The sequence below is a fragment of the Sarcophilus harrisii genome, chromosome 1, assembly GCF_902635505.1.
Source record: "Sarcophilus harrisii chromosome 1, mSarHar1.11, whole genome shotgun sequence".
Lineage (NCBI taxonomy): Eukaryota > Metazoa > Chordata > Mammalia > Dasyuromorphia > Dasyuridae > Sarcophilus > Sarcophilus harrisii.
The window spans coordinates 581,566,940-581,594,266 of NC_045426.1; the positions used below are offsets into that span (position 1 = coordinate 581,566,940).

At 37.4% G+C, this 27,327-nt stretch overlaps 1 protein-coding gene and 1 pseudogene across 5 annotated transcripts in view; both read left to right on the forward strand.

The window, feature by feature from the left end:
* Positions 1-27,327, forward strand: part of SPAG1 (sperm associated antigen 1) — a 77,060-nt gene that overhangs the window by 1,646 nt on the left and 48,087 nt on the right. For all 4 annotated transcript variants that reach the window (XM_031947053.1, XM_012541737.2, XM_031947051.1 and 1 more), the window contains exons 2-7: positions 7,610-7,748; positions 10,659-10,818; positions 15,797-15,922; positions 23,598-23,665; positions 25,862-25,971; positions 26,729-26,834. In XM_031947053.1, coding sequence (XP_031802913.1) covers positions 7,610-7,748; positions 10,659-10,818; positions 15,797-15,922; positions 23,598-23,665; positions 25,862-25,971; positions 26,729-26,834 — 709 coding nt within the window. The remainder of the gene's footprint in view (positions 1-7,609; positions 7,749-10,658; positions 10,819-15,796; positions 15,923-23,597; positions 23,666-25,861; positions 25,972-26,728; positions 26,835-27,327) is intronic.
* Positions 739-1,383, forward strand: LOC116420672 (annotated as a pseudogene). The gene has a single exon (XR_004231063.1). The product of XR_004231063.1 is annotated as a ras-related protein Rab-2A pseudogene (transcript).

A 27,327-nucleotide genomic window follows, 5' to 3' on the forward strand; every position in this document is an offset into this window, starting at 1 on the left:
CTAGAAAAATGTCTCATCCTGACCTTTTGTTGGCCTGCCACTAAAGAATTGTTTAGGGGGGAATGTTGAGAAAGTTCAGCTGGGTTGCAGCCTCTAATTTGCCAATCTAACCTGCTTTCAAGGACCTTATATGTTGGGATGAGAAAAAAATAAAATAAAAGAAGCAAAGTAAAACTTATATAAGTAAGTATATCTTCATATTCGGCATTTCAAAATTTTTCATTTAAAAAAAATTGTCAACACCCAGTAATATGAACATTATCCTCCTCTTCTATTCTCTTGCCATTTAAATATTTAAATTTATACAAACTTAATTTTATTCTAGTAAGGCTTAAAGAATAGTAACACTATATATAACATTGTATCCTAACATTTTATAATATATCCTAGAGAGTAGTCCAAGTACACAAGGTTGGTTGTGAAAATTCACTTTTAAAACAAGTATGCATATGTTTGTGTGGATATATACACATATAACATGAATATATACATACATATATATTATAACTTCCTTGAAAATCATAGCTTCAGGCTGGAGCCGGTGACGTGGGCACTGCGAGCGGCCGATGCGGCCAGGCCCGCCGGGCCTCAGCCTAGCCCAGCCCCGGCCCCCTCTCTCCCCGAACCGGGCACCGGGTGCGGGGGGAGGCCGGAATGGCCACGTGTGTGTCCTCCGGAGGCAGCTACTGCTGAGAGTTAGCCCCGGCCTGGATCGCCCAGAGCCCGAGCACCCTCCCCTCCCCCTTCTACCCCTCCTCCGGCCTAGAGGCAGGTGTTGGGAAATCATGTTTATTACTACAATTTACAGACAAGAGGTTTCAGCCAGTGCATGACCTTACTATTGGTGTAGAATTTGGTGCTCGAATGATAACGATTGATGGAAAACAGATAAAGCTTCAGATATGGGATACAGCAGGACAGGAGTCCTTCCGTTCCATTACAAGGTCATATTACAGAGGTGCAGCAGGGGCTTTACTAGTGTATGATATTACAAGGAGAGATACATTCAACCACTTGACAACTTGGTTAGAAGATGCTCGCCAGCATTCCAATTCCAACATGGTCATTATGCTAATTGGGAATAAAAGTGATTTAGAATCTAGAAGAGAAGTTAAAAAAGAAGAAGGTGAAGCTTTTGCCAGAGAACATGGACTTATCTTTATGGAAACTTCTGCTAAGACTGCTTCCAATGTAGAAGAGGCATTTATTAATACAGCAAAAGAAATTTATGAAAAAATCCAAGAAGGAGTTTTTGACATTAATAATGAGGCAAATGGCATTAAAATCGGCCCTCAGCATGCCGCTACTAATGCAACACACTCTGGCAGTCAGGGAGGACAACAAGCTGGTGGAGGCTGCTGTTGAGCCTATTTTTGCTTTCTAGGTGCCTGAATGGGGCCTACTAACTTGTTCTTTCACCCTATCTCCCACTGCTCACCTGAGACATGGAACTATTATGAAATGGCTTTGTGTCACAGAAGACTTTATCCTTCAAATTCTTGTATAACTTTGAATAAATGGTTAATGTTCACTTAAAAAAAAAAAAAAAGAAAGAAAATCATAGCTTCAGATTTTTCTTGATGAATCAGTAGAAAATGAGTGAGTAGCATAACATGGAAAATATCCTATCTTCTTAAAAATGGAATGTGGATATTATTAGCAGAAATTATTTACTACCACAATAATGCTACACAGTAGAGAGGCATTTATTTTTATTTGATCATTATGCACTTACTGGATAAGTGTGTGCTGATTGATTGAGGGCATGGCACTGAGCTCTAGGGATATAAAGAAAAGCAGAAGACAATCAAGAGAGTCAGTGTTTTCAAAGAGCTCAGTCTAGAGAAAGAGAAAATCTGAAAATAATTTTGCATTTATAAGATAATATGTAATATTATAATATATAAATCAGAGATCATCTCAGAGGAGAAGCACTAGATTTAAGGGGAATTAGGAAAGGCTTCCTGTAGAAAGTGGGATTTTAACTGGAACATGAAGGAAACCAGGGAAGCCAGGAGACAGAGATGAGGAGGAAGAGCATTTTTTAGGAATGGGTTCAGCTAGAGAAAATGTCTGGAGTTGGGTGATGAAATGGCAGCAAGGAGTACGGTGTCACTGCCTCAAACAGTACAGGGGGAGAAGGGGAAAAGACTGGAAAGTAGCAGGAGAAAGGGGGAGATTGTGGATGGGTTTGAATACTGTTTGATCCTAAGGGTGATAGGAACTGCTGGAGTCGATTGAGTAGGGGAATGGCATGGTTAGACCTGCCCTTTGTGAAAATTACTTTGATGACTGAGTACAGGATGGACTGGAGTGGAAAGGTACCTGCAGCAGGGATATCAACTAACAACCTATTGGAACAGTCCCAGTGTGAAATGAGAAGGTTTCCAGACTACAACCATTTATATGATGCTTGCTTACATGCCAGGCATTGTGCTGGGCATTTTATAAATATTGCCTCCTTTGACTCTCACCACAACCCTGGGAAGTAGGGGGTATTATTATTTCTATTTTCCTACGATTCTCATATCCCTAATAAGTGTCTGAGACAGGATTTGAACTCAGATCTTTCTGACTGTAGAACTAGCACTTCAGCCACTATGCAGCTAGATTGCCTCTCAGAAAAAAGAAGGGTCTACATTTGAGAGACCTTACAAAGGTAAAATCAACAGAATTATTAACAGCTTGGGTTTTGGGGGGCAGACTAAGGTAGGGTGAGGAGTTGGAAACTCCACTTTGATTATGAGCCTCGAGGACTGGGAAGTTGGTGGTATCTTGGACAGTAATAGGGAAATCAGGCAGAGAGGAGGACTGGGGAGGAAAAGAGAATGCCTTCAGTTTTAGACACATGGAGCTCTAAGGAACATATAATTCAAGACATCTCATCAGCAGTTGGAGATGCAAGAAAGGGGATCAGCAGAGAATTTAGAGTTAAGTAAGGAGATATGAATTCATGGAAGTTAATGACATTATCAAGTGAAGTAGTATAGAAGGAAAAGGAAAGAGGGCCCAAAATAGAGCCCTTGGACCACCCACCCATGGTTAGCAGGCATGACCTTTATGAAGATCCAGCAAACAAGACTGAGAAAGAAGCGATCAGATTGGTAGGAGGAGAGCTAGGAGAGACCTAGAGAGAAGAGAGCTAAGGGAGAAAAAGTTGATTAAATACATCAGAGACTAAAGAGAAGTCCAGAAGAATGAAGATAAAGGAAAAGCCATTGGGTTTGACAATCAAGGAGTCACTGACAATTTGGGAGAGAGCAAATTTGATAGAATTATGAGGTCCTTGGAAGCCAGATTATAGAGAATTATGGAGGGAGGGTACTATTGGTAGCTTTCTCAACAAGTTTAGTCATAAAAGGAAGGAGCTATATAGGATATTAGCTAGCAGGGATGGATGCATCAAGGGAGGAGTTTTTGAGGATGGAGAGACATGGGCATGTTAACAGGCAGCAGGGAACTAGAGATTGAAGATTAATGGAAGAGTAGAGAAGATAGAGAAGGAACAGTCTGTGTGGATTGGGATCACTTGTGCAGAGAGGATTTTATTTGGCAAAAATGACCCGTGTCTTCATGTGAGACAAAGGTAAAGGTGGTTACAGTGCAGAAGGCACATAGATAATGTGAGATGAGCAGGAAAGAAGAAGGAACTCTCGTGAAGAGTTATTTTTTTTTTCAGTAAAATATGGGGCAAGCTTCTCAGATGAGAAGGTGAGGGAGGTGCCATGGGAGTTAGAGGAAGGATAAGAAGGTTTGGAAGAGCTGCTGGAGAGAGAATAAATAGGGAAGGTATAAAGGCCTTGCAGTGGTGAGGATCCAATAGAAGTTTGGTAACATTTATATTGGACCCAGTCAGCATAGTTTCAGTTTTCTTTAGCTTTGTTTAGCAGCACATTGATAGAAGAGAAGGCAGTGGACGTGGAAATGATCTGAGGCTGAAGCTTGGCAGAGCAAGATCAGAGAGAAGAGAGCAAAGAAACTCAAGATAAAGGTGGAAAGCTGAATTGGTTCCCCAAAGGATCAAGATGGGTTAGGGAGGAAATTGTAACTACTGCAGGAGTGATGCCTTGGGAAAGAACTTGAGAGGGTCAAGGAATTGGAATTCATGATATGTGTAAAGAACAGAATTTTAAGAGATGGAATGAAAATATATTGTGCTCAAATAAGGGAATTTTGGAGTCCATAAACATGCATTTGTGGCAAGATTAAGTATGTGACCATCTTTGTGTGTGGCCTAAAAAGGGTAGAAGAGTAGCTCCTGTGAGAGGATTAAATTGATGAAGTAGGATCTTATGGTGGTTGAGGGAGAATAAATGCTTAAATAAATATGCTTAAAATCCCCTGGTATGAAAGCGAGGATTGAGCAAGACAAAACAACAAGTGACCCAACCAAACCTCCCTCTCAATCTTGTGCCGTTCCTCCTTATTGATTTGGTTTTTTTATCATACTGTCTCTGTACTGGGAGGTAGGCAGCATGCTTGGATTTGTGCTATTCTCTACACCAGAGCCTACCTCTCTCTCTCCTTCCCTCCTCAGTTCCTCACCCCACTTCCCACCATTTAAAAAAAAAATCTCAGATTTTCTTATGGTTCTGGCAGAACTATATAAATTTTATTTTGCTTACTCTCCTGTCTTCCAGCCAAAGAAAATGAATCTCTGACTATGTATTATGGAACACAAATGCTTAACAATGACATAAAAGATACTAAACACTTAGACTTCTCCAACTCATCCAAGTTATCAGGCCTAGATAAACCATATTCCAATATACTGAAGGAATCTGTGGGTTTGGTTATTGTTCAATTTTCAGTGATTTTTGAAAAATCATGAATGGAGAATGGGAAAGGTACCATAGGATTACAGATAGGAAATGGTTTTTCCAATTTTCAAAGAAGGAAAACAAGTGGATTTTTTAAACCATTGGGTTAGTGAATTTGATTTTGACTTCTGGAAAAACTCTAGAACATATTATTAAAAGGATGATTTGTGGACACTTAAAAACTGAAACAAGGATTCCTATAAGCCAGCATATTTTTGTCAAGAATATCTTATCAAATTAACCTCTTTTTCTTTTTTAACAGGATTTCTAGCTAGACTGGTAGATTCTAGGAATACTAGAGACACATTGTACTCAAATTTCAACAAGGCAATTGAAAAACTCTTCATGATATATTGATGCACATGCAAGACAAAGTGATATGGGTAGAATCTTATTACAATTAAGGGGATTCATAAGTAGTTGAATGGCCAGGCCCAAAGAGTGATGCTTAATGGATTGATATCATCTTGGAAGCAAGCCACCACTGGAATGCCATAGATCTCTGTATTTTGCCAATGATTTTCAACTTTTTTTATTGATGACTTAAATGAAAGCTAGATAGCATACTTATCAAAGAAACATGAAGCTGGAAGGGAAAGCTGACATATTGGATGACAATTAAATTAGAATACAAAAAAATTCTCAACAGGCTGAATGGTGGACCAGCATATCTAATAAAATTAAAAATCAATTTTGATTACTATGAAGTTCCATCCAGCTTCACAAGTACCAGATTGGAGAAGCATAGCTGGGCCATAATTAGTCTGAAAATAACCTAGGCAGTGTAGTGTATTGTAAGATCAATATGTATCAACAGAATGACATGGCGACCAAAAAAGCTAAAGTAATCCTAGATTGTCTAAAAAGGGAAAGGGAGAGAGGAAGGGAATAAGCATTTGTGTGATACCTTCTAAGTGCTTTTTTTTACAAATATTGTTTCATTCAGTCTTCATGACAACCTTTTGAAGTAGGTGCTATTTTGTCCCCATTTTGCACTCGGAGGAAACTGAGGCAAACAGGTTAAGTGACTTGCCTAAGGTCACACAACTAGTAAGTGTCTGGGCACCAGACTTGATCTCAGTGTCTCCCTGACTTACTCTGTCCTAAACAGACTGCACTTTTAGGACTGTGTTTGATTATGGGAGCAGCCATACTAAGAAAGATATTGGCCAGTCTGGAACAGTGAACAGCCACAATGACAGGAGCTATAAAAACCATGCCACATGTTGGCTGAAGGAATGGGGGTATATTTTAATTAGAAAAGGGATTCCTTCCAATATTCCAATATTCTATTGATTGTCACCTGAAAGAGAATTTGACCTTGTAAAGGTAAAGATAGTAGTAGTAGAAGAACTTTTTAGAGAAAACAGAAAAGACTCCATTTTGAGTAAACCTTAATGGTTAAAGTAGTTTAAAAGGAGTATGAGTCATACCAGATGCTAGTCAGTCTCTGTCCATGGTAGGACTACAGAGTAGAAGATGGCTGGATAAACATTGGGATAAACATTGGAGGCACACAGAGAATCCTGATCAGTTTTTGGATTGAACTAGTTTTCCTCTGACATTCTTCCAAAATTAAGAACCTATGATTCACCAGAGGGAAAAATTATTTGGACTGGGCCCCAAATACTAATTAATGTCATCTAGGATCTATCTTGTCATACATATATCCCTTGCTAGAAACTAGGTCTAATATGTCTGTGGCATTTCTCTGACATATTGCATGTTCAAAATTGAAATAAAGTTAGCTTAACATGACTTATTCTTATTGAATGCCTGCTGGATCTTAGTTATTGTTGCTTCCTTTAAGACCTGACAAAACATTTATTAAATAATTTCTTCTATAATTTTGCTGGAGATTAGTCAGTAAATCTGTATGAAATGCCGACTAAGTCCTGGGTGCCCTGTTTTGAGCCCTGGGCATGTAAAGAGAGCCTCTCAAAGACCTCACAACTTAATGGAAGAGACAACAGTAAAACAAGATTAGAGTATGATGACCTTACCAAAATATTTGACAGACATTTAAACAACTATAGTATTTTAGACCTACAAGGGACTTGGAGATCACTCACTTCAATCTCTAGTTTACTGAAACTGAAGCTTGGAGTGTCTATTTCTGAAAGATCAAGACTGTCTGAAGCAAGTGGCCTCAATTTGCTGTTGCATGGTTTCCTTATCTCCACCTATACCGCCTCCTCCTCTCCTATTTTAGAGCCTCTTTTCCCGACTTTTAATCTTAATACAATGGTTTTTTTCCTGTCAGCACTGCCACCTTTAGCACTCGTCTCCATGCATGATTCTTCCTATTATTTCAAAGAGCATGATAACCAGAATCTGTATCTTTAGCCTCCATTTTTTCCTGAGATCCAGATCCATGTTTCAAACTGTCTGCTGGACATCTCCCCCTGGAAGTGTAGGTGGAGCCAAAGACAAAGCATTTCATAACATCATAGCATAGGAAGAGCAGGGAGCATCAAAGGACCATATATTTAAAACTGAGGGGGAATTTGGAAGATCTAAACGAATTTCCTAATTTTACAGATGGCTAACCTGAGGCCTGGGCAGGTGAAGTGACATCCCCGTGGTCACACAACTGTGAAGTGTCTGAGCTGGGTTTCAAACCCAAATCCTTTGGCTTCAAGCCAAGGTTGTGTAGCTAGTCAATGGAAAAGCTATGGCAGAATGAATGATTTTCAGCATAACTTGATATGTAAAATGTTAAGTCCAATATGAGTGCTAACCTATGTTTTGGGAGAATGACAATTTTTCTCTATTATTAAATATTATAGCAATGACTGATGAAACACCTTCACTTTGGAGCTTTGGAACAACAAAAACATTTCAGATTCCCATTGAACATCTGGATTTCAAATTTGTTGAAAAATGTTCTGATGTTAAGCATTTGGAAAAGATTCTTGTTGTACTCAGGTAAACATTTTTAAAATTTTCAGTTCTTTAGAAACAGCATGTTCATTAAATTAATTAGCTGATTCTTTTTAATTTACTTTGTGTAACATTTAGATGACATTGGTTTAACATATAAAAATCTTAACATGTTGGAAAACTTTCAGTTGTAAGGTTGTTTATATTTTATTAATACACATCTGAACTCTCGCCAGTAATTTTACTATGGGTATCTATATAGTTCTGTTGAAGTTCTCATGATCTATTAACAACTTTAGAGTTAGATCAGCTTGAACTTGTTACAATTTTCTGAGAGAGTGAGAAAATAGTAGTGTATATTATGTACTTATGAAATTGTAGCTGGACATTATGAAAATGTAGCCACTCTAATCTTCAGAGATCCCCTGATACACAAATGTCCTTTATGTCAGTCATATGAAATAAAAAAAAACATAAGAATGGTTGGTTAGCCAACTGATTCAGTCCCAACTGGAGGCCAGTGGGACTGAATGGAATGAGCTACAAAATAACCCCTATGTTCTTTTGGAAGTGAGGGAACCAAGGCTAGAGGGAAAAGACAAGAGTCATATAGATCCAAGGTAGTCATTATCAGACTAGTAATAGATACCTATGTGGGGTTTCCTAGGGTGATTGAAGGCTATCTAAAAACTTCTAGATAAAGGCCTCTTTTCTTTCTTCTGCTAAGTCGACATTATTGGCACTGTTATATTCCATCCACCATTGTCACTTTGTTGTTTGCCCATTCTTATCTTTTAGTCCCTTTTGCCATCTTTTCCTCTCTATGATGATATCTTCTTCCCCAAGATTATAATCTTCATTTTAGAAACCTGATCGTTTATGAAATGAAAAGTATGAGACTTTGATTTTCAAACTTTTTTATTCCATGACACACTCATTACTTATATCACCTCTTCAACAAAAATAAATTAAAAGAATAAAAATAGTTTCATGCTATCAATAAAGTTATTTAAAGATGTTTAGTGGTTAAGGGCAAGTGTTTGGTTGAGAATTAGAACTATCACTGTCTTTATATGGTCTTCACCCTCATGTGGGCATTGCCACTTTGTTCCCAATTCTTCTTTTCGGGGGTTGTGTAGTCGATACTTAGTTCCACTTCTGTGTGGGTAAATAAAGGGTTCTTTAAACCTGCAGTGAAATAAATAATGGGTAGGAAATTAGCCTCAGATAAAGCTGTTTCTGATGAATTTACTAAATCTCCTCCCGCCAGAAAATTATGTCTCATTCTATGCTCCACAAGAAAACTGCTCTCATTCTGTATCCATGATAGTCTTAATTAATGTATGCTTCTCTGCCTTTGTTGTTTGTTGTTCAGTCATGAACTAACTCTTTGTAAATTGGGTTTTTCTTGGCAAAGTTACTGGAGTGGTTTGCCATTTCCTTTTCCAGTTCATTTTACAGATGAAGAAACTGAGGCAAACAGGGTTAAGTAACTTGTCCAGGTCTCATAGCTGGTAAGCGTCTGAGACTAAATCTGAACTGATGAGAATGAATCTTACTGATTCCAAGCCCTATACCACCTAATTCCTTTTAGAGAGCTATATTATATAGCAATAAAATCTTTTTTGTTCAGCTTCCAGCTGGTATTCCCAGCAAGTAGGCAATTAGAGTCTATGTCTCTCTTTTGTGAATCTGGTCAATCATATATAATAGTATTCTCTTCTGCATTTAATCCTTCCAAGGAAAAACATCAAAACCAAGAACAATATTTTAGAGAAACCTGTTTTCAAAAAACTAAACTGAATATATTCTTAAAATGCACCAGAATTTAAGAATACATCAAAGAATTAACCTCTATCAATTGACACAGTGCATTTTTTTAGTCTAGAAGGCAAAGAAAATACAGATGATGGAAATCATATAACATCTGTTGGTCATGACTTTTATTTAAGATTTATTTTCACATATGGGAGAAATTATACTAAATTTAGTGAAATGTTTTAAAATTCTTCTCTCAATTGTTATATCTGGTCCTTATAGTGTTAAATAAATGAAGATTGGAAATATAAGTTTTGTATAAGAACTAAGATAAGAGTAATGAAGAGCATTGCCAGTTTCATTCTCAGCAAAGAGAAACATTTTCAAAAATCTTTTATATACTTAGTGTGGCTTCCACTAAGTACACCTCCAGTCTTTCCCTTCTTCCTCCTGCCATAGGTGTGGCAGCATAGCTTAGCAACTTCCCAATGTAGATATTCTCCCATCTTTTCTCCCTTGCTTGGTTGTGTCTCTTTCTCAGCTTAGCTGCCTCACTTCCCTTATATTTCAGCTCTTCTTTCTAGGGTAAGGGGAAGAATGTTATCCTTTTTCAGAATAGGCATAGCCCCCATCTCCTTGGATCAGAATACACTTAATATTTTTTTCCTTATATGTCCTCTACTTTCTTAAATAAGGTGAGTTCTACTTAAGAAATGTTATGAATATTCTAAGATTATTGTTTTGTATTTTTTGGTATCCTACCCAGAAAGATGAATTTTTAAAAAATGATCTGATTTCTGGTTTGACAGAGGAAAGAGTATGACACTATTTCCCTATGTATGAACTTCTTTTATTCCCCCAGTTTTTTCTTAGATTATACTAGATTATGGAATCTACATTCTATATAGGTGTTCCAACTTCTCCTTCTCTGCCTATGTATAGTATTTGCAACTCTATGAGCTGCAGATTTCGCTATTCATTAAATGAAGATTATCTGTGTTGTCATGATCACATTTTTCTGAATTGAAAAGGAGAATATATATTCTGATGAAGCCTTATTAAAGTGTCCTCCCTTTCTTAATCCCTTGAAATCAGTACCTTTCCAGAAAATACAGATTGTATGCTCACTATAGACATATGACGTACATAGACTTGTCTTTTCCCTTTTTAATGCATGTAACTATTGTATGTTTTAAGGTCTGGTGAGGAAGGATTTTACCCTGAACTTATAGAATGTTGTGAAAAACGCATCCAAACCCTATGCCCTGAAAGTAGAATCTTACGAAAAGAGAAACCTGTGGCAACAGCATCGAGTTTTACACGAGAAGAATGGGAAAAAATCGATGGTGATATAAAGGTATATATATGTAACAGTTTTGGATAAATTGTACATAAAATGTTTGGCTTGATTTTTAATCCACAAAATTATCAACATCTCTTCTTATATTTACCAATGTCATGAAGGTGATATTTGATGCAACCTGAATATCAGTAGCCTAAAATACTAGGAAAGGGAATTATCAAATGAATAACAGGATGACCAATGTTCCATCACTCTCAGTTATACACATAATAAGATCACACTGGTAGGAGGATATAATGGAAGAATATGATCAAGTAATTGTTTGTATAGAAGAGGAAAAGTAATCTTTGAAAAATTAGCTCCAGCCAAGTTTATGTAATCATAGCTTCTTGAACTTTCTCTGGGCCCTATTGCAGAGGGATTTGTGGTATACCATGTGGGTTCATTTCTGTCATTTTTCAATTGTGTCTTATTCTTCATAATCCAATTTGAGATTTTCTTGGCAAAGACACTGGAGTAGTTTGCCATTTTCTTCTCTAACTCCTTTTACAGATGTCACACAACTAGTAAGTGTTTGAGGTCTGATCTGAACTCAGGAAGATCAGTCTTTGTAGTGTTCTGGTTTGCGGTTCTGGAGGTCTCTGAACCAGTCTTCAGTGTCAGCAGATTAATCACCACAAGAATAGCCAGGTGTTAAATCCAAATCCTTTATTGTCTCCTTCAAAGTCTTGTCTCCTTGCCTGGGGCTTCAGCTAGCTTTCTTGGAGGCCTTCTGGAGTCTTGGTTTCAGTGGAGAAGCGGAGGAGGAGAACCTGCCACCACAAGATGTAAGATGGAATGAATCTGCCTGAGTTTGTCCCAGCTTATATGCTGCATACTGAATATAAAGCAATCATTATATCACTAGGGAACCATTATTTGTTGTAAGATTAATTCAATCATACTGAACTAGAGAACTATAGAGAACTATTAACCACCACACTAAACTAGATAACCTTGTCTTATCAAAATCAAAACAAATTAGCACCTTGTAAGAATCCTTGTTTCAATTACACAGTTCTGGCCCATAACAAGTCTTCCTGATTCAGATCAGGTATTTTATTCACTAGGCCAAGTAGCTGCCTATACAATGTGAGACAGCCTTCAAATGTGTTCATCTTTGAAAATTCCTCACTTTGTTGTGTTAAAGTTTGTTAACTCTTATTTAGGTTTCTTGCCAATTAAAAATAATGCTATCACCTTGGATCCCCTAAATTTTTTGTCTTTGCCTTTCTTTGTGTTTGCCTCTGTTTCTGTGTGTGTCTTGTCTATACACACACACACACACACACACACACACACAAATATACATAGAGCTAGTAATATAGGAAGCATACTTATGTACTTGAGCAACATAGATACTGACCATGTGTCACTTGAAAGCATTAGGGGAAAGTAAAGAGAGTTCTAGTATTGATCAGAGATCCCCTGGAAGTTCCTTTACTGGACCTCTAGTATATTTACCTGAGGCTGCCTATTGCTCGAAGTTCAGTCAGTTTCTGATTGTTCAGGTTTCAAGGTCAAGAGCTAGACTTCTGTCAAATTTCTTTGCTGGATTTTTGTAGAGATGAGTTTGTATAATCATTCTGAAAAGGAATGGTGATATTGATCAGTCATTTCAGATGGTGAGCTTTACCTATTCATTGATAGCTCCTGCCATGCCTGTGTAAATAAGTACCCTTTTATGGGACCATTGGTCAATCAGCTGAGCAAACTTCATGGTAAAGTAAACCCTGGCTATTCAAGAATGGGAGGGAGGAGATGTCTCCAAAGCAGTGTGTCATTAACTAAATTGAGTACTGCAATGTTACAAGCACAGAAGTAGCAGAATTGGTGTAATAGCTATTAAGTATATAGATAATCCATTTACTTTCATTTATCCAATATTCTGATATACTTTGGTCTTGATTGAAATTCAGTAGCTTCTCTAGTGAAAACTCTTTGGTCAGGGAATGAAAGAAAGAACTTGGACTAGGAATTTTTTAATCTATTAAATTTTCTTTTTTCATTCATCAAGTGTTTATTTTTTCTCCCTCCTATTGCCTTCTTTTGAAGAAAAAAAAAAGAAGTCAAAAATTTTGTAATATATGTTCATAGTCAAGCAAAAGAAATTTTCATATTGGCCATTTGGATCAAGGTTTGAATTCTGGCTATATGACCTTTGATAATACACTTACTCTCATTTGGTCAGGTTCCTCTTCACTAAAATGCCACAGGGCTGTACTAGATAATTATGCCCATTTGAATCCCATACCCCCATGATCCTACAGCATCCTCAGTCTTGATTGGGAGGAAGTACCAAATGAACCTTATCATATCGGGTTGTCTTTTAAGCAAGACATAATGAATCTTGATATAAATGCTTTCCACACCTATCTTATTTGGCACAGATGTTCAACAGACACAGTGTATCACCTAGACAGAATAAAGTCTTTGTTATTTTGCCACCAGTTCATTTTCTTCTGTCATTTTTAATTATCAGTTCTCATTTGAAACTAAGGTTTATAGGAAAGGATACTAAGTTGCTTTTCAGCAATTTTGGTACTATTAAAAAAATAGAGCCATTGAATTCTGCCTTATCTGAATCTGACCTTTTGAAAACTATGGTGTTCTCTCTTTTATATAATATGAGATGGTTCTCTGTGAGAGCAGGTTTCTCGAGAACAGTAGTAAGAAGCAATAATGTAGCTGATTAAAAGAGCTTCTTATGGATAATGGAGGAATGCTCTCTATGACTTGTTACATTCTACTTGGACAATGTCCTGTTCTTGATCTTCCTTGTTTTTATTCTGAAAAAGTCTTTTATTGGTGGCAAACATGAAAAAGTAAAGACTCACAGAACTTTCAGGTTATATTGGATGTTTTGCTGTCTTAGGGAGGGAGGAGAGGAGAGAGGTAGAAAAATTTAAAACTCAAGATTTTGCAAAGATGGATGTTAAACATTATCTTTGCATATATTTGGAAAAATAAAATACTATTAAAAAGGAACTTTCTAGTTTAATTTGATTTTGTCAACAAATTGCAAGAGTTACAATGTGGATAAAGTATTTAAATATTTTAAAGTATTTAACCTCCTGCAGGCCAGTAAGATGTGTGATGACATCTTGTTGACTTAACTGTGAAATCAACTAGGTGGCTGAAAAGACTTAATGGCTGTCCCAAAAGTTTCTAGTCACTAGCAGACTTTTGGACATTCCTTTCCAAGGCAGGTGAATAGGCTATCATTTGTTCTCATATTATTATGCCCATTTTAGAGGTAGATAACTCCTTTCCAGAGACATAAATCATGTGACTTCATTCATGGTCATAAAGCCAGTAGGTATCAGAGATAAGATTTGAACACAGGTGTGCTGACTCTGAGGGTAGCAATAGTTTTTCCTGTACATCAAGCCAGGAAAGTCAGTTTTTTGAAGATAAATTTGATTCAATTCAAATGATCATATTCCTGCTGTTGTGTCTTTCTTATTCAGTTTATTTTCCAGCAGGTTATTTTCCTTTTTTATCTTGATTAGTTTTTGTTACTATTGTTATGATAGTGCTGCAAAGTTTTATTTTTGTGAAGCCGAATCCATCTATCTAGTATGCAATAAGTCCTATTTATTTAGTAGAATACAATTGAGCCAAATGTACAGTTCCTTTTTCTTTTAATTTTTTTGTAGTTTTTTTTTTTTGAGTCTATGGTCCAACTGGAATTTATTATCATATATAATATGAGGTAAGGATTGAAGTTTTTTTTTAAATCACATTGTAATTCAGTTTTCCGAACATTTGTTAATAAATCCTTTCTTCAATTTTATTTTCCATAGTTTATCAATCACTACTATTTTGTATATTATAGTTTCTTCTTTTCAATAAATATATTCTGTTTTGGGGACCAGTGTCCTATAATAGATAGCATTTCTGGACCCAGAGGTAGGAAGTTAGGATTACATCCTGCCTTTGACATTTCTTAGTGTAATTGCTGTGGCCAAATCATTTCTGAGATTCAAGGAACACTCAGTGACTATCTAAATTCTAGATAGATTGGACTGAATTGCTTCACCTATAGAATCATAGGTCATTCGGATTACTATTATTCTCTTTTACTCTTTGTTGCGGCCATCTTGATTGAGAGCTCAAAATATATGACCCATTGATCTCAGAGGTGAGATGAATGAGGCGGGAGACTCATAGAGTGTGAAAAGAGCTCCAGTTTATTATGCCGTACAGCCTTGTTGCTATACATTTTTGCAAGCAGTGTGTGAACAGTAGGCAGTCCCCAGTCACCATTCAGAGAGGCAACTCATGGGCTTTGCGTATGCACGGTATCTGCCAATGGGAAGAGAGCCAATCCAGGGATTCTAGCAATCTTCTCACAGGTGAGAGGCCCTATCAAAGCATCCCTGCTCACCAGCAATTATGCTGTGACCCTCAGGCCAACCTGTTCCCATGACGTGCATCACTGCTCCTTGCTTAAATAGGGCATTTCTTCAACATGGTGGAAAACTTATTGTGCACCAAAGATTGAGGTGGCCTTGGTGCTCCCTCTCAGCATGATCCCATACCCTAGCAACTTTCAGTAACAACTTTGATCATGACTGCTTTATAATATAATTAAGAGCCCATGAAAGCAAATCTGCCTTCTTTAATTACCCCTCCTCCCATCAACTCTTGATATTATTTTTTCAGAATTGTTTGAATTATATTTTATTTTTCCAAATATATGCAAATATAGTTTTCAACATTCACCTAATTCTTGATATTCTTGACTCTGGTTTTCCTTTCTTTGTTATACTTTTATCCAGTTTTACATACCTGAAGAAACTCACTAATATCTTTGGTATTTTTTTGTTATCATTATAAATATTATTTCTTTTAAATTGATAGCAAAGAATAATACAAATGATTGTTAATCCCTAAATAGTTGAGTTAATTATATATTATTTTAGCCTAATTGGTTGAATATGTGAAGCTCTGTTTTCCTGTAATTGTTTTTTTTTTCTTTCTTTCTTAGAGTTGGGTATCAGAAATAAAAAAGGAAGACTCTAAGATGCATTTTCATGAAATGGACACATTTCAAGAATTGGAAGACCATCTGCCTCCAGTTCGTGGTACAAATAACCCTCTTAATACTGACAAGGTATTTGGATTTTTTTTTTAAGTTTTAAAATAGCTTTGACCGGAGGTTCTTGGGGGGAAAGGGGGACATTTATGGTAACTTTTTTCATTTGTCCATTTTCTGTTATCCTCTTCTAGTTGACTTCTGTCACAGAAGAATTAAAAAATGGAAACTTTTTGCTCAGGAAATGAAACACCTGAGAGATCACAGTTGTTCTGATAACTGCAAATGTCCCCAGAGAGTTGGGGAGGGAGGAATGTCATAGTACAAATTGCATACAGTTGAGGGAAATTGCAGGTATGGTCCCCTATTATTTGATTTGGTGCAGACTTATCTTCTTTTAAGATATTCCTTTTGCCATTCAATTCAACACATTCTTATTAAAGTGCTTCCTGTATGCAAAACTCTGTGATAGGTTCTAGGAATATGAAAATGGCTTTTAAAAATTAATAAGTTTGATTAGTGCCTTTTCTTTTTACAACCCACTCATTTCTTCCATCCCCCTACCTACTCTTCTCTAATAAGCCCTCCTCCCTTATAAGAGGAAAAACAATTTAGCAATGTCACTCAACATAGTGGTAGCAACTGACAGTTGTGTCACACTGAATTCTTCATTTTTGTCCTTTCTCATGGAGCAAGAACATTAAATTATATTTGTAGTATCCTCTCAGGTTGTCCCTTGCCTCCCCAGCTTGTATTCAAAGGTTGAATAAGTCAAGTCAGTAAACATTTATTTAGGACCTACTGTGTGCCACACACTGTGCTAGTTGCTGGAGATAAACTAAAAAGGCAAAAGAAGATGACTGTTCAATATTTGAGGTAATCATTGGGCCCATGCCCCTAAAACTAGAGCTCACAAGCTCCCACAAGAATGTTTACCTTAACTTTTGGTTATCCAGAGGACATAACTAAAAAGCAGTAGCAACGGAACATCTCCCCCATAAACGTGAGGTATATTCTCCCACAAATAGGAGAATGTCAGTACGAAAAATGGACATAGTGCACAAATGGAAAGGAATACATGAAGGCAACATATATATAGCCAAGCAAGAGGAAATAACTCACATTTGATGCTATCAGACCTTTGATGTCTTTACAAAAATTTTGTCATATGCTATTGCTTGTCCATGTTTACATTGTTTATTTGCTCATTCAGAAAAGGAGGGGACAGACATTTATTAAGATCCTAGTATGTGCCAGGCACTATGTTAAGTGCACAGTAACACTGTGAGATTGATGATGTTATCATCCCCATTTTAGTTGAGGAAATTGGGGCAGAGAGCAGCTAAGTGACTTGCCCATAGTCAAGTAAGTGTCTGACTTCTAGCCCAGCTTTCTATCTACTATGCCATCTAGTTGCCTATCAAAAATAACAGAAACCTTTGGATCAGCAGAAGTATCTGTATTTTTGTTTGCCCAGAATTTCAGCTCTGATGCCTTTCATTTTTTAAGCAGGAACAAAAAGCAGAATTGACCCACCACACTAATGCCCTTAGACTTTGGTAGCTTAACCACTCTTTATGGTACAGAGCTAGGTTCCCTAAATCGATTTCACTCTGGGTTATAGAAATTATCCATTATACTTCTAAAATTCATATTTACGGGGAGGGGGGACGGATAGACCTTGAGATAAGCCATGGGCATTGGTTTAGTAATCCCAAACTATTCTGGAGTACAGGTTCCCACTTTAAGAAACAACAACAATCTAATTCTCTATGATTTATACATGAAAAAGACTTTATGGAAAAAGATTCAGAAGCAATCAATGCCCAGAAGACCAGTTCCTGGTCTGGTCTAACTCTTTCTCTATGGTTTTGAACTTTTTATATATAAATTCAGTCACACTCGTTACATTTATTTATAATAATTTATCTAGCCATTTCCCAATTAATAGGAACATACTTTGTTTCCAGATTTTTATTATTTAAAAAAATTCTGCTCTGAAAGTTTGGTAATGTGGGATTTTACTATCTTTGAACTCCTTGAGGTATATTAATCAATTAATAAACTTAAAGCACCTACTATGTGCTAAGGACTGTATCCTTAGCACTGGGGGATAAAAAAAGAGGCAAAAGATAATCCCTATGCTTAAGGAGCTTATGTTCTAAGGGGAAGATAACATGCAAACAAATATATATATACAGCATATTCTGTACAGGATTAATAGGAATTACTTTTATTTATTTTTTATCAAAGCTTTTTATTTTCAAAACATATGCATGGATAATTTTTCAACATTGACTCTTGCAAAACCTTGTGTTCTAAATTTCCCCCTCTCTTCCTCCCTCCACCTCCCCTAGATGGCAAATAATCCGATATATGTTAAACATGTTAAAAAATATATATTAAATCCAATATATGTATACATATTTATACTATTATCTTACTGCACAAGAGAAATCAGATCAAAAAGGAAAAAAATAAGAAAACAAAATGTAAGCAAACAACAAGAAGAATGAAAATGCTATGTAGTGATCCACAATCAGTTCCCACAGTCCTCTCTCTGGGGCTCTTTTTGTCACAAGATCATTGTTGAAAAGCGGCACGTCCATCAGAATCATTGTATAATTTTGTTGTTGCTGTGTACAATGATCTCCTGGTTCTGTTTGTTTCATTTAGCATCAGTTCATGTAAGTCTGCCCAATATCATCCTGCTGATTGTTTATTAGAAAAATAATATTCCATAACATTCATATACCATAACTTATTCAGCCATTCTCCAACTGATGGACATCCATTCAGTTTTAAAAGGAATTACTTAACAAAAGTAAGGCAGTGGAATTGATGAGTTTGTGATAACAATACCTAGTTCGAATTAAACATGTGGCAAATTCACAATGGCCATTCTCTTTGACAAAAAGCAGGTTTATTTAGGGGAATAGGTTTTAGACAAAATAAAAGGTAAAATAGGCACTAGTAGTGGCAAATATGAAATAAAGTTGGGAGAGCATATAGTTAGCAAGGAAAAAGACAAACTTCCCTGGGGAACTCACAATTAACCAGGGGAAAGGAAATAATTCATGAGATTTCAAGGAAATACCTCTGTGCTATTAGAGGTAAGTCACTATGAGGGAGAGAAAGAGAAACCCCATAATGGCCTAAGTGCTAAATAAAACTTAGTAAAGATCTAAATCATAACTAAATCTTTTGTAGGGGAAATACAACCTTGGAGGGTTTTCTTTGAGGAACCAGAGAAGTAAAGGTGAGGACTCAAAGGGAGAGGTCAGGAGTCAGGTGGAATGCACCTGGCAAAGCAGGTCCCAAACTTTCCTAAATCAATATCTCAAAAGTTGTTTGAAGATGCCCAGAGGTTGGGGGATGTACAGTAGGAGTTGATAAAGAGTTCCTTTCTAAGATAGTCTGGGAATTATCTGATAATAGCTTTTTCTTGTTAGGGGAAGAGAGTAAGATACATCAAAAGTAAGAGGAGTTGGGAAAGGTTTCCTAGTTGGGACTTCAAGAAAACTAGGGAGGTCAGCAGTTGAGGCAGAGGAGAGAGTATTCCAGGTATAAGGGATGGCCAAAGAAAATGCTCAGAATTGAGAGGTGTAGTGTCTTGTTCAGGGAACACCAATAGTGAGATCTCTAGGCCAAAGAATATGAACAGTTTAGTGACTTTTCTTATATAATTCCCAGAAGGGTTGGACAAATTCATAGATCTATTGTGTTAATATGCCTTTCTTCTCTCATTAAAAGGTAACGACCTTGAGTCAGAACAACCTGAGTTCAAATCCTGTCTGAAATAGGATTAGTTTTGTTGTAACCCTTGTCAAATTATTTAATCTCATAATGTCTCAGTTTCCTCATCTGTAAAATTAGGCAAAGTCCCTCTAAGGTGCCTCCTGGCTCTAAAGCTATGATCCTATGACTATTTCTAGAAGTCATTGTCATAGGATCATAGCTACATCTCCCCTAGAAGCTGCATCACATCAGATAGGCAACAGATAGGATTTTTCTGTCAGAATATATATCTGGGATAAACAGTGCTGATATGGAAGTCAGGTCTAGAGATAAATAGGAGGAAGAGAACATCCTGGATTGCTCTGAGAAAACTGGAAAGAATTTTGGAAGTCTTTTATTGATTCCAAGCTTCCCATGAAGGCAAATATCCATCTTATCAGTGTCATCTTTCTACCTGTGCTGCTCCATTTCAGCAAGATATGAAATATAGCGGTCTCTGAGGAACTAAAAATGATTAACATGCAGAGAATATTGGAGAGGCTTATTGTTGGAATAAAGTATTGTAAGCTGAAAGATAAGGTCCTGAATAATGTGTTGGGCAGAGAGAAACTGAAGAATTGATCCGTGAGGCAAGCAGGGAGAAGGCTCTGATGGAGATCAGTTTAGCTCCTTGGTCCCACCCTCTGAGAAGGTCTCAGAAATTCAAGTTATGTCAAACCCCTGAGGTCCACCCTCTGTAGGGGGCTTGAGCAGCCTCACCTTGCCATATCCTTTCAGAAATCCCAGTCATGTCCCTGAGGTTAAAATTTTCCCCATAAAACCTACTTATGGCCATGCCATGCTCATTGCCTGCCTTTGGGTTAGTCTCCCATGAAACTTCCTCTTACCTGTCCTCCATGCCACATGGACTTTCCTAACTCCACCTTGTCTTATGATGTGTTTCCTGACCCCACTTCTCTTCCTTACAGCTAGCTAACTCTTAGGGGATGCTAAGTCCCTTTCAGAATTTAGCCTGCCAGCTAAGGGCATACCCAATCTCTTGGGATGTTTTCTTTCTCCTGGTAAATGACAAGTTCCACTAGGGAATTTGACTTTTCCATCATTAATTATTAAGACTCAATTCTGTGCCCTCCCAACTTTATTTCATATTTACTATTCCTGGTGTCTACTGTATTCTTTCATTATGTCTTTAGCCCATTCCCCTAAATAAACCTATCTTTTGCCAAAGAGAATAGCCATTGTGAATTCTTCACATGACCGAACCCCAACTTTTGGTGCCTGCCATCATCTGGTGTCTACATCAGATACATTAATTGGGAATTCTGAAGAATAGGAATAAAAGAGGTCATCAAGGAATTATATGATAGGAAGATAAAAATGAACCAGTTATATAGTGATGTCAGACGATGACAAGTGAATAGCCAAAGTGTTTCACTGGGCATCCTCAATGTCTAGAGAATGAAAGGAAGGACCCCAGCATGTTGAATAAGTATCCTATGGCAAATTCTTGGGAGAGCATAGGTAAAGAGTTACTCAGAATGTACATATAGCATGAATGAGTTGCTATTTGCATCTTTGGAGGGAACTTTCAAGTCAATAAAATCATAAATCCATTTAAGTATTTGATTTCTCTTACTAGAATACTCTTTCACATAGAGATTAATAATTTGAAATTCTTTTTACTATTTATTGGGAAAACTTAAGATTTTTCCAATGAATATATTCCTGAGTTTGAGGTGCTCTGCCCAAGTTGATTTGTTATGGAGATAACCAGATTCCAGAAACACATAGTAGATTGACCCATAATTTATCAGTTTAATAACATCTTTTTGAACTTGATTTTGGAGAATTCTGGAAACAAGGATTTCAGAAGAGAAATGATTGTCCATTTTGCGCCATATGGGAGGAAATTATGTTGGCAGGGTCATTCTGCATCTGATTTCTAAAAGAATGGTGACCCAACATATAGCATGGTCATGTGTGGCAAAGCACAGGGCACCCCCACCTAGAAAGGATGTGTTGGGCAACCCCTAGCTCATGGAATATGAACACCACACAGGAAGGCTAGTCCTGCCTGAGTTCCATTTGCTTCAAAGGCTTACCTCAGTGAAATCTAGAACAGGATATCTCTGTACAACACAGACCCTCCTATTTATGAGAATGGCCTATTACTTAGGCCATGACATCAACACATCTCCTTTGCTCAAAAACCTTTCATAAGGAGTCAGAGTCTTGGGGTTCAGCCTGAACTGAAGCATAAGTGAATCTCTTCCTTTTCAAAAAGGATCAAAATCTTTTTTCTGAAATCTTCATCCTTAATGACCACATGTTTCTCACCAGACAAAGATTTGCTAACCCACAGGATTATCTTTATAACTGTGCAGGGAGGCAATCCTATTGGAAGGTAACCTCACAAAAGATCTCTGGTCTCTATCTGTATCCAGCAGTCACCTTCTGGCCTCTCTCAATCCTTTTTTTATTTATCCAAGAAGAAACCATGGCGGCTTTGGGACTAAGTGTTAGCTCAGTTCAGGGTACCCCTGGCTTGCCTCAGCCTTCCCATCCTGTAGAAGAGGGACAGGGCAGCCAACATCTAGAAATCAGATGTAAATCCACCCTGCCTGGGGTACTTCTCCCACAGGTCTATTAGGATGCTCACTCTGGGTTTTCTGTTCTCCCTCTGTCCCTGTCTCTGTCTTTCTGCCTTGGGCTCTCTGTCTCTGTCTGTCTGCCTGTCTGTTTGTCTCTGTCTTGCAAATTTCATCTCCTATTGATGCTTCATGGGGCTCCCCTGCTGTTCTTCCAAATACCTGTCACCTGCCCCTCATTCTTCTCCAGCTGGTGTCCCTTTCAAAGTAGGGGCTATTTTCAGGCCTCGCCTCTCACGCAGTCCTACATTCAGAGTAGGGTAGCTCAGGAATCTGGGGGCTTTCTTTAATGAACAATTATGGGCTAACTGAACTTGTTTTAGAGCATGTTTACTAAAGAACAGAGGAAAGTACACCCTTATTAGAGATAATCGAGTAAATATTGTTAAAATCCCTAAATACCCATTCAGAGGAAATTTTTACTTGAGAGTGGTTTTTTATAAAGCTGTTTATTTTTTTCATGTAATGGATCCCATTGAACACTAGAGGGTGCTGTGGGCATCAGCCATCACCCTTCTTTTCCTCCCTGAGGCCGGAGGTAGTAACTTGCCAGTTACTCCTGTGTGGGTGGTACCAGGCTCTAGGATCTGCCTAAGGTGTGGTCACATCTTCCAGTCAAACCAGCCAGTTTGGACCCCTGTCTAGTTACTCCCATTTCTTTGCTTTGAGCTTTGTCTCACTTTTACTTTTAATAAACTCATTTTCTAGAAGTGTTAAATTAATTAATGTCAAATACCAATCTGCCATGCAAATCCCAGATTGCCACATACCCTGAGGGGGAAAAGATCTGGAAATTCAGTGCTTGATCCAGCTTCCAGCCAATGCTGGGAGAGCACTGGAATTGTTCTGATAAATGCCAGAACAGAACAGTATCTGATCTTTCTCCCAAGAGCTACATAGACTGCTATAATGTAGGGAAGCAGTTGAATTAATTTTACATACATACATACATTTGGGCAGTTTTCCTCCCTTCTTCAATTACCCACCAACCCAACATTAGTCTTTCAATTGAGAATCAGTTGCAAAAATTAAACCTTGTCCTTTTTCTGATGGAATAAAGTAAAGTTTTTGGGCTTTATCTCAGCAAAGTAGTGTGGCCCAAATATTAGATTCCTTCTGTAAGTAAACAAACATGAGGGGAATAAGATAGCAGACCTGTGGCCTACCTCCATTACTTTTTGTCTAATAGTTCTATATTCCAGAATCTGCCCTTATATAACTCTCCAAGTCCATGGAAGAATGTAGCTCTCTTGCCTGAAACAATAATAAATTTTTATTCCAACTCAAGACCCTACATCTTAATCACAACAAGACACTCAGGGAAAAAAATTAATATCTTGTAAAACTTGGCTTTATTCTTTGTTCAGGAGAAAGATAATAAATCTGGATCCTCTCAAAAGAAGAAAGTACCAAGAGATTATGCAGAGTGGGATAAGTAAGTACATTTATATTATATTATTATTATTATATTTATATTATATCTATTTTCTTAGCTGTATGTATCTGTTTCTGAAAAGTACTGCATTACTGTAAAATTAAAAAATAATTTCTTAACTATCCAATCCAATCAGCATTTATGTAGTCCATAAGAAGTCCTGGGCACTGTGCCAAGTCCTGGGAATACAGTTAATAAAGAAATACAGTATCTGTCCTCAGCTCATAATTTAAAGGAGGACACAGCACACAAAAGGATACAGAAAAGCAGGGGGAGAGGGGCATGCCAGGAGCTTCCTGGTCAGGACCACGAACACCTGGAAACCAGGCAAAGCAGCAAGTGCAAATTGGGGAGAGCTGAGAGGCCAGGGTCTGCCCTCTTTCAAGGAAGGATCCCCAGGGGTTTGGTTCTTCACTCTCCTGTCAGAGGGGAGGGGAGATATCTTTAGTTTGTGTCCAGAGCTGTGACAGCAGCAGTTTGTACAGCCCTGAAGTTTTCTAAAATGATTGACATATGATTTGATCCCCACAACCACCTCCTGAGCCATCCTGCATTTGTAGTATCTTTGAGGCAGGACCATATTTACATACAGATGAGGAAATGGGCTGGAAGAAATCTGATGTCTGAGGTCACCCAGCTAGTACGTGTCAGAGCCTTAAACTTGGGTCTCCTCTTCCGGGCCGAGCAATGTTCTTATTATGTGGGCCGCACTGCCTTTAGTACACAAAGCAAAGGACATTGGAAATTTGGCTAATTCTTGGTGCCATATGGTCTGTGGATTTTTTCCTAGATGTAAAGTTTAAGTAAATTGCATTCCTCTTCTCCGGTCTAGCCTCTCACACATATACCAGTTGTGTGGCCCTGGGCAAGTCAGTTAGTCTCTTGGTGCTCTGGGCGTCTCTCTGAGAGCATAAATTATAAAGAAAGTCCCAATCCATGCTGATAAAAGCAGTTCCTTGCCTGGCACTTGCCGCACTGGCAGCTGTGAGTGCAGTGGATCAAGTGCTAGGCCTGGAACTATGGAGACCTGAACCCAAACTGAGCCTCAGTCCCTTGCTGTGTTATCCAGGGCCAGTCACTTAGCCGCTGCCTCAGTTCCCTCATCTGTTAAATGGAGATAATGCAGCTACCTTGCAGGGTGACTGTGAGAATCAAAGAATGATGTTTTGTAAAGTATTTAGTATAGTGGCTGGCCCATAGTAGGTGCATTATGTCAGCTGTTATTGTCACCATCATATATTATTACTGCATTATATCATATAATTTTATTAGTGACCTTATATGTCCACTTCTCTTCCCTATTAGCTTCTGATTCCCTATTTCTATTTTATTTAGTCATTCAATCAGTTCTGACTCTTTGTGACCCATTTAGGGTTTTCTTGTAAAGATATTGTTTTGCCATTTCCTTCTCCAGTTCATTTTATAGATGAGGAAACTGAGAGGAATACATAATTAATTGACTTGCCAGGATCACACAGCTAGTAAGTGTTATTACCACAAAACCAAGCAATAATATTTTTCGTATCCAATAATGCACAATGCCCAAGACTTGAAAGATATTCTTTGATTTTAATCCATAAAGCCAAATATGGTATCAGTTTTGATTGCTTTTGGAGTTCCCATTAGATTGCACATTTGATATTATAGCAAGGATAATTTGTAATATAAGCCTGTATTAAGAAGTAGTGTGGTATTATGAAAAGAATGCCAGACTTGAAGGGGGAGACATCTGGCTTCAAATCTTGGCTCTGAAATATGTTAGCTTGTGGGACTCTTGACAAGTCATTTGCTTAACTCTTTTGGCCTCTTTATAATAGGAATTTTAATAAATAACTATAGGGTCAAACAAGATCAATCAGTCCACAGGTAGTCATCAAACATCTATTGTATCCCAGGCACTCTGAATTAGGAATTCTAAGGAGAGAATGCATTTCAAGCGTGGGCACACCTCAGCAAAGGCACAGGGAGAAAGAAGAAATGTCATTTGTGTAAAGCATCCTATAAACGCTAAACCAACATACAAAGATCACATTTATTTAGTTTAATGGCCCTTTAAATAAATATTTGTTGTTTGGGTAGGTTCTGAAAGGCACAGTGAGGGAAACATAAGTTTAGCAATAATTAAACTGTCCTGTGTTATTTCAAAGTCTTCCAAATGTTTCATTTATAAAAAATACTTTTTTTCTTTCATTTAAGATTTGATGTGGAAAAAGAATGTTCAAAGATCGATGAAGATTATAAAGAAAACACTACCCCAAATATCAGGCCACGTTCACTTAAGATTGAGAAGAATATTGATACAATAGGTAATTGCAATCTAGCAGAAGTTAATTTAGTAAGTTTTGAAATTTCTGTCCTATTATGTTGACTTTTGATAATAAACTGGAAGACATCTTTAAGGTTTCAGAAGTACCATTTTTAAGTTTGATGGTTTGAGAATTCCCCTCCCCGCAAGCTACTTTCCCCATGCCAATCAAATCTCAAATCCTATCTTGTCACTGTTAATACCATTAAAATAGTTATTTGTTATATTAGGGTTATATAACTTCAAATAAATCCAGTTTTCTCATCATCCAGCCAACTGTTTAATCTTCTTTTTAAAATTCTTCTTTCTTTTCCAAAACCTCTCAATTCCTTTGTTTGCCATTCACACACAAATCAGGTTTGAGGCATGCTGTGACAGTTCTTTGGTGCACTTAAGGAATCAACTAATATTAATTTTACTCATTAACAACTCAAAAAGCCCTCAGAATGAAATCTGTAATTCAGCACAAGACATTCAGAATGATAGAACTGTTTTTTAAAAATTGTGATTGCAAAAATTTTAATTCCTTTTTCCCCCCTGAGGCAATTGGGGTTAAATGACTTGCCCAGGGTCACACAGCTAGGAAGTGTTAAGTGTCTGAGGTCAAATTTGAACTCAGCTCCTCCTGACTTCAGGGCTGCTCTTTCTACTGCGCCACCTAACTGACTCTTAATTCCTATTTTTTAAATTAAATACTCTTTATTTTTGTTATTAAGTTTTTAGCCCTTTTTATATGCAGCAAAGATGTTCTTTTCTAGGTCTGAGTGGCAAAGAAAAAGATTTCTTAGCTACCCGTGAAAAAGAAAAAGGCAATGAAGCTTTCAGTTCAGGTGACTATGAAGAGGCTGTGACATATTATACTAGGTAAGTAGGATTTTGTGTGTTTGATTTTTTTTTAAGTAGAACATATTTTTATATTCATACTGCTTACTGAAGTAGATAGTGAACACAAGATCCCATTTTGGGGAGTGCATTAATTTTAATAGAGAATTGGTTTTGTCCAAAATGTTTCTCATATATAACTCGAAATTATATGAAAGCCAGGTGGAGGTAATTAAAAAGATCACTTTGGTGATTTTCTGCATAGTGAAAGGCACCTAAGTAATATAATGGATATAGTAACAAATGAAATCAAGTTCCATCACAGAAACTTAGTTGCTATTGTGATATTTAACCATTCTATGACTTAGTTTCCTCATCTGGAAGATGAGGATAATAATAGTCCTGACTTCAGAGTTGTTGTGAGAATCAAGTGAGGTAATATTAGTGGGGCACTAAGCCATTAACTATTGTTGTTCATGCATTTTTCAGTTGTTTCCAGCTCTTCTTGACCCCATATAGTGTTTTCTTGGCAAAG